At 35.1% G+C, this 7,618-nt stretch overlaps 1 protein-coding gene across 1 annotated transcript; it reads right to left on the bottom strand.

The window, feature by feature from the left end:
- Positions 1-7,205, bottom strand: LOC105052944 (homogentisate geranylgeranyltransferase, chloroplastic). Its single transcript, XM_010933929.4, has 14 exons — positions 6,938-7,205; positions 6,773-6,817; positions 6,563-6,605; positions 5,005-5,227; positions 4,822-4,905; positions 4,654-4,728; positions 4,385-4,468; positions 4,069-4,158; positions 2,980-3,081; positions 2,753-2,848; positions 1,757-1,828; positions 1,566-1,661; positions 1,326-1,430; positions 1-356 (listed from the first exon to the last, which is right to left on the bottom strand). The coding sequence occupies exons 1-14, from the start codon at positions 7,167-7,169 to the stop codon at positions 315-317; spliced, it is 1,389 nt and encodes a 462-aa protein (XP_010932231.2). The 5' UTR covers positions 7,170-7,205; the 3' UTR covers positions 1-314.
- Positions 7,206-7,618: the final 413 nt, after the last annotated feature.

Below are 7,618 nucleotides of genomic sequence, written 5' to 3'. Positions count from 1 at the left end.
TCATGGCAATAGATATCCAGCATGTAAAAAGACCTACAAAGAATAAAAGCTCAGATACAACTTGTCTTGGAGAATTTTCAAAAGTCTATGATGATGATTAGAATTAAGGTATTACAATTTTGTGAAGCTCATCATTCTGATAGTTTTCTGATTGTTACAAAGCATGCTAATAGTCTTGACAGCTTGGATTGCTGCAGTACAATAAGCAAGCATAAACTCTCCTAGTTCCTGGTTAGAGAAACTAGTTCTCTGACATGATTGACACTCCTGCATGGACTCCATCACTAAACATACACTGGACTTCTCCTTTATATTCAGTGCATGAAAGGGATAAGGAAATACTCGGCATAAAACAGCTGCAAAAGCAAAGTGGCAAAAACCATTAGTACACCATCTAAATTAACATACAATAGCCAGAGAATAGAAAGGAAGCACCACAAATCCATACATAATTAGTTTTGCGGCTATTTGCAAGATGTCCTTGACCATATGGTTGTAAAGTCATAAAACCTTTAAGTTTCAAGCTAATTGATGTTTCTAGGATACAACATAAGTAGGCTTAGTTTTAGCAGTTTGTACATAAACTATGGCATGTTGCCTATGTGGTTGTTAAAATTCAGTTTTGTTTCCCTAACATGTTTCTCTCAGTTTGGATCTTAATGAATTGAACAGTTTTTTTTTTTACCCCAATTACATAGTTTATATAATTGTTCCTGGAAAAATAATAGAGTGTTGTGCCACCTATCAGAACAAATTGTGCTTTTTCAGGTATTTCTTCTTGTCTGTGAATTTTGAGGAGGGTTACCAGGGACCACCAGCCAAGGAGCCACACAATCTGAAATTCTGTGGCGTTCCTATGAAAGCATAACAGCATATCATTCTCTTGTTATCCTAAGAACATTTTGCCCATTAAAGAGTCTCCAATGTCAAAAGCTTTCTCCTCAGTAACCTAGGTCATCGGATTAATGTTTTAGATACATTGCAAATCCTCTAAGGAATCCGTTATTTGGGCAACATTTCGAAACCATGTGTCATTCTGATTTCTGAAATGTGTGCTCTTATAGAGATCTTGTAAAAGAGCCATTCTGCTAGTCATGCTGCTACATTTAGCTATTCCAGTAATTACATAGGAAATCTGCTATAATAACTTTCATTTTTTTTTCTTTTCTTTTTTCTTTTCGAGAACTCAGTGGTTATCTGCCACCACTCATGTTTTTTTTCCGAGAGTGCTAACCAGCTGAGTTGACGGTGGTTGGCATAATGACTGTTTGTTTGTGCAACTGATGTAATTAAAGCATTTCGTTGGAACAACTTAAATTATTTACCTTCCAAATGAACATGTAGAATGAGGTTATGGATGCCTTGTTCTGAAGATCAATAGACTGTGCCCGAAACCAAAGAATGGAAGCAAGCAAGCCATGGCCAAGCACCTGCACTCAAGAAAAAAAAAAAATCAATTTTGATATCAAGCAGCATAACAGAGTTCTATTGCAATAATTGTGGCATTTTCTGTTCATCTGCCTCTAAATTAAATCCAGCACTCCTTAAGGAAATAGATAACCCACAGTCACAATCTTCTGATATATGGTTGATGTAGAAGCTCCCACCAATAGAGCTGTAGCATATGCAGTTAACAACAACTTGATGCAAAACCAAAACACCTGGTTTCAGAAGCCATAGTACCTCAGATCACTGTCCAATATGTATAAAATACATAATAAGGTTAGTCAAGGATATGGGCATTGTTTGCACTTACTTTTTCTTGGCCCAGGCGAACACTGAAGGACTGGATGCCAAAATATCTGTCTCCATCAACATCAGGTATATCCTGACAATGGCCATTTTAGTTTGCAACAGATATTAAAATGGCCTGATGACTTCAGGTTTTTTTGGTGTCCTATATGCTAATCAATTGGGAAAAATCATTCTTCTGACAAAAAGAAGGCCAGAATTGGTCGGAACTTGGACCTTGCAATGAACCTTGATGATCAGATCATGCAAATGGAAATTTATTTTCTTATATATAAATTAAGCTAAAGCATTCAGGAATGGCACTCCAAGGTTGCCACACACTAGGTAAGAGTCAAGAAGACAGGAGAAGGAGAAGTTTGGTAAAGAGAATAACTTTGATTTAGTATTATCCATTTCTGCTCCTTGTGAATCAGAGATTAATTTTTATTTCTTCATTAAGGATTGAAAGGAAAATCTAAGGGTGATTCCTGAAAAACGTATTCATCTTCTTATTAATCTATGCCTCATTGATAAGGTCTGACCTAAAAACTTGAGTTGATATGTGGATGTCCACAACCATTAGTATTCAAACACCACAAGGGTCCTTACGCTTCCAATATGGGAATATTCCTCAACAGTCACTACCTTATATTAAGTTCTGTCATAATCACTTATTTTCTCTCCTTATGATAAAAAGTTTGTCTCAATGGCTCTCCTTGTTTTGTCTTTTAGATATTATTACTTTTTCAATCTAATAGCTGCATATGCTGATATAATTTTCCCTCATGTGATCTAGAGTCATCTATCTTAAGTAGTAATCAGTACATATAGTTCTAACCAAAGAATGACGACCGATCATAATCTCAACTTTATTCCTAAAAAGCATCATGTTTACTGTTTTAACCAACTATGAGAACTGCTTGAATTGAAGGATGCCAACTCAATACTCTTATTTGCAAGCATGAAATTGGAAAAAATTATTCATAACTTTTTTAAGGTATGGAATGGTCCAACACTTTACCTTGAACAGAGCAATAACAGCTGAGAAAAAACACATGAAAGCTGTTGCAAATATCACTGGTTTTGTCAACACTGTTGGTCTTCCTAGTACATATCTCTGTTGAATAAATCATAGGTCATTATTTCATAAAATGAAGAAATAAATCAAATACTTAATATGCTTGTATTTGATATAGAACAACATATATGGATAGAGCACATTGAGATGCTAACTAATTATCTCAATACCTGCATGTGAATGAAAAAAGCTAGCTGGACTACAACGGCCCTCACACACAGGATGCAAGATGCAGCAAGAAAGGCATGCTGTTTCCATCTAAAGAAGGGAATCTGAAATAACAAAATGAACAGAATGCTGATTTATGAATGATAAGCAGTTGAAATGGGCATCATAGCATAATCAAATGTCAGTTATATATTGTTGCAATAGGAAAAAGCAACTGCAAAACTAAAACAGACAACTTCTCTTCTCTGATTCATACTATATGTTGCATTAATAACTCATGAACTATAATAACGTCGCTACAAGCAGTAAAAGACAGCAAGTATGCTGTTAAATACTGTAGTGGATAGTTACAATTGTATCTGGTCATTACCACCGTTAGTGACAAATAAGGCAAGCAAGCGTTAAAAAAAACAATGCTATTGCCTGCCTTATTTATCTATCCCTTATACATCTTAATTCAACAGTTCTGGAATTCCATGCATATTTTATAGCATAATTTTCATAAGCATCTCTACAGTGATATATAAAGAAAGATCAACTAAAACAGGACATATTTCTATGCGTTCATATACAACATATGTGTTGTGCATGTGTATAAGCATGGATAGATGGATGGTAGATGCCAATTAATGATAGAATAATTGCATTTCTTTTCCTTAGTATTTAGGTGCAGGTTTGTGTAAAATGGTTCTTCAACTTGGACAAGCAAGAATGTTGCCAAGGAACTGACTTCTTAATGTCTAACTTAGCTTTAAACGTTCAAAAACTTTTGTAAAATGGAAACAGTCATTTTATCAATTATATTGAAGGCCAAAAAGGAGCCAGTAAAGAAGTCACAGAAACTCATCCTGCTAGAACAAGGGTTAACATATTACCTGGTTCAGTTGTACCTAATATCTTATTAGTGCCAGGAATTTATCTTGCAACAGAAGATAACATGGACATGTGTATACATAATTTTTAGGTACTAGCAATTTGAGGTTCATAAATCATGAAGCCATCTATTAATCTTTAGCAATGAGGAGATTTTTTTTCTTCTGGTAAAGTTTTAAATTGACATATTAAATCAGAGAATGTGCATTAAGTCTTACATTGATGGAATATGCACTTCCAAGAAAACAGCTGATGAGCAAGGCACCTAATAGGGGAGGGGACTTGGACTGCAACCCCATTGTAAAGCTCTGTTGAAAAGTAATGGATTAGACATGATGTCATATCCAAAAACTAGATAAAGTTCTGTTACAGAGGAAAACAATTCATTGAAATCTACTATAATAGTTGATGCTGATATATTATTATCTGATACAACTTCAAGCAAGCTGCTCATGTTCTTGAACTTCAACTCAACAGCTTCTACTCCCCAGAAAGGGGGAAAGTAAAATCAAAGTGTATGTCAGAAATATATACCATGATAGCAGCGGCAAATACCAACACAATTCCTGTTCCCAAAGAGAACTCGCCTGAAGCAAGTGGAAGCCTAGGTTTATTAACCTGTTAAAAAACACAGTCCACATTAAAATGTAATCTTGATGCAATGATTGGATTAGATGAACAGCATGGTTCATTGCAATAATGGACACAGTTCAACATCCATCAGTTGCACCTGAATTAATGAAAGAGGATAGGGTAACTCTGAAATGACTGGAATACTACATCATTAAAAATATGCCACAAACCTTATCTATTTCTATGTCAAATAGCTGGTTCAGGCCCACAACATAGATGTTCATGCATACAGCTGGAACCAATGCCTGGACCAAAACACATATAAACAAGAAAAGTGAGAAAAAAAAGAGATCGTTTTCCTTTTCTGTTGTTGAACTCCATTATAAGCTTTACATCACCTTCAATAGTCCTATAAAATATGTTGGAGAAAAATCAGCGAGACTTTGTACTGGAAGAAGAGAGACTGATACTATGCCTACGATCTGATGATCAAAAATCAATATCTTTACTGCCTCTTGAGATCTTAATCAGTAAAATCATATATGACAGTTAATAAAAAACAGAAAATGACTATAACTTACAGTGCCTATTACTGTGTGGGGACGAGAAAACCGATAGAAAGCATCTAACTTTTTAGAAACAGCAGTCCATAGACCTTGTGACTGATTATCCGTTGGTTCGGGTACATATGCAAGCTCAGAAGCAGCAGAAATGCAACCTTTTGTAAGTCGTCTATAATGCATTGATGGCCTCTCTTTATGCTTTAGATCATAGACTATATCTTTGAATTTAGGGGATTTACATCTGAAAGGTCATTTGTCATAAAATATGTTCAGTACAGTTACACTAAAGCACCATCGCTTGAAATGCTGTAAGCTATGTACAAAGTTCAAATTACTGAACATCATGAAAGAATTACATGAAAGAATTAACATCATGAAAGAAGGAAACCATACCCAATCTTGAATGAAAAATGGAGAGCATGGGAGCCTTTGCTTGAAAAATGATGCAGATTAACATGCAGGCAGTCACAAAGGCCCTAAACTAGATTGTCATGGAGCATTATAACTCAAAATTGTTCTGTGCTTGTGGTCTTATATGCAATTTTGAACTTGACTGATTAATACATTAGACGGATGATCTGAGCTTCTATCATAGAAGGACAAGATGACTCATTAACCAAAAAGCAATGTTGATCGAAGTAGCATTAGAAGAAAGTTACATGCAACCACTTTTTTTCCCTTCTGCTTTAAGTAGATCCACAGAGCACCTTTTGGGGCATCATATGTTCTAGTCATGATTGTGTTTTACTGGACTAATACAAGATAGCTTGATCAGGTACATCCTAAACTCCAAGACTGAGGAACAGAAGTGAACAAAGACAACATTCCATTACTCATCTACAAACTATGCCTTACTGCAGATCATGCAAAATCTGTACCTTGCTGTTGTCCATTCAAACTTTCGGTTTTGTAAAAAAAAATGATGAAATTGCACTATCTTGACCAGAAAGAGAAAAGCTGAGACAATACAAAATGCTATAACACCAATTCCATAGACTTAATTAATCAAAACTTTAATTGGGCATTGCCCTAGCGGTGCATTCCCAAATACACAGGGGTAATAATAATACATACAGATCTCCCTCTCCTTTGACAAAGGAGGGCTTCACCATAAATTAACTCACAATCGACCGCACAAGTTAATTCCCACAATTAATGCATCTGATGGCTCAAAAATTTATCAAAATCATCTGAACTCTAAAAGTATCTCAATTGACAAAAACTATGAGATGACTAGCCTTGTTAATGATTCAAACATGTCCCAATCAAGATAACAACCACACCTCGCCTTTCAATCCAGAATCAGATTACACTCAAAAAAGGTAAAAAAAATGCAGATCCAACTTGACTCATTTCCTTGTGAATCAAAAATCAGTATATGTTCAAGATTTAGAATGATCATCCAAAGGGATGCACCCTGGATCATGCTTCACAAAGACCCACACCCACCCATTCATGTATGTTTTAATTCCAGATTGATCATTAATATACCTACTTATCAATTATATCATGAGGAAGAAAACAAACATCAAACAGAAATAAAATGAATTCAACTGTTAGCAGATGACTTGCTTGCCTTGTTCCTTGGACTTCCAAGTTTTCTACTTTCCAAATTCCACCTGCAAATTATGAATAAAAGTATCAAAACAAGAAGAAGGTACATGGGCCTCATTCAATTTTGTGCTTTTAGTAGTGAATTTTCTTTTTTCAAATTTTGGCTTTCAATTTTGACCACATTACATACTAATATGAAATAGCACAAGATCTCTCTCACTCTCTCACTCACCTCTCCCTTGAGTACCAGTAATGGGCCCTCTTCCTCTTGTCCCATCTACACAATAAAATAATAAAAATGTGGATACGTCTCGTTCAATATTTTTTTTTCAGGGCATAGCAATGAAGGATTAAAAAAGGAATAGTGTGAGAAGATAACAACTATCAGATGACATGCCTCTTAGAGGGAGCCAACACTTGGTAAAACGGGAGACTGAAACAGCCTGGTTGGACAGCATTTCCCAAGAGAGAAGATGAAGAACAGAGGAGGAGTACGGCAAGGAGAGGAGAGAAGAGAAGTATTGTGATTTAGAGAGAGGAGAAGAAGAACAGAGGAGGAGCACGGCGAGGAGAGGAGAGAAGTATTCTGATTTGCGAATATTTGTATTGATAAACTCTTCTTTTGCCATTTGTACAAAGCTATGTCTTTGCCATCTGTACAGATTATTATTTCCATAAAAAGCAGGTCATTTTGAAGCTAATTATTCAGAAGTAAATGCTAATTTAGAACCAATTTAAAAGCTAATTATTAAGAAATTTAATTATATAATTGTATTGCGATCCAATTTTTTCAAAATCAATATCTTAATGATGCGTTGCAACCTTTTATCAAAAATGTCATAATACTCCAAAATAGCTATGTTTCTCTCTCACACACACATAAAATGGAAGAAAGTCATCATTAAGAAATTTATAGATGGAGTGATAGCATGTCTTATATTTAATGCATAGGATATTATAGTAGTTTTTCTTTTCGTATCCCAGTGTTGTATTATTAGATAGGATATTTGGGAAGTGGTATGATATCATCTATTATCTTCTACCAAGTCATGTGAATGGTTTTTCTTTAATAGGAATG

This window comes from Elaeis guineensis, chromosome 10 (genome assembly GCF_000442705.2).
Source record: "Elaeis guineensis isolate ETL-2024a chromosome 10, EG11, whole genome shotgun sequence".
NCBI lineage: Eukaryota > Viridiplantae > Streptophyta > Magnoliopsida > Arecales > Arecaceae > Elaeis > Elaeis guineensis.
Note: the sequence above shows the minus strand (reverse complement) of the source record. Positions and strands in the feature narration are given on the sequence as shown.

Excerpts from the sequence above, each read along its gene's own strand:
- LOC105052944 (XM_010933929.4), bottom strand. The coding sequence starts at position 7,169 with ATGGCAAAAGAAGAGTTTATCAATACAAATATTCGCAAATCAGAATAC. Across the intron at positions 6,818-6,937 it reads GTGTTGGCTCCCTCTAAGAG|ATGGGACAAGAGGAAGAGGG; the intron begins GCATGTCATCTG and ends TTTATTGTGTAG. Across the intron at positions 1,829-2,752 it reads CTGTTATTGCTCTGTTCAAG|GATATACCTGATGTTGATGG; the intron begins GTAAAGTGTTGG and ends GGCCATTGTCAG.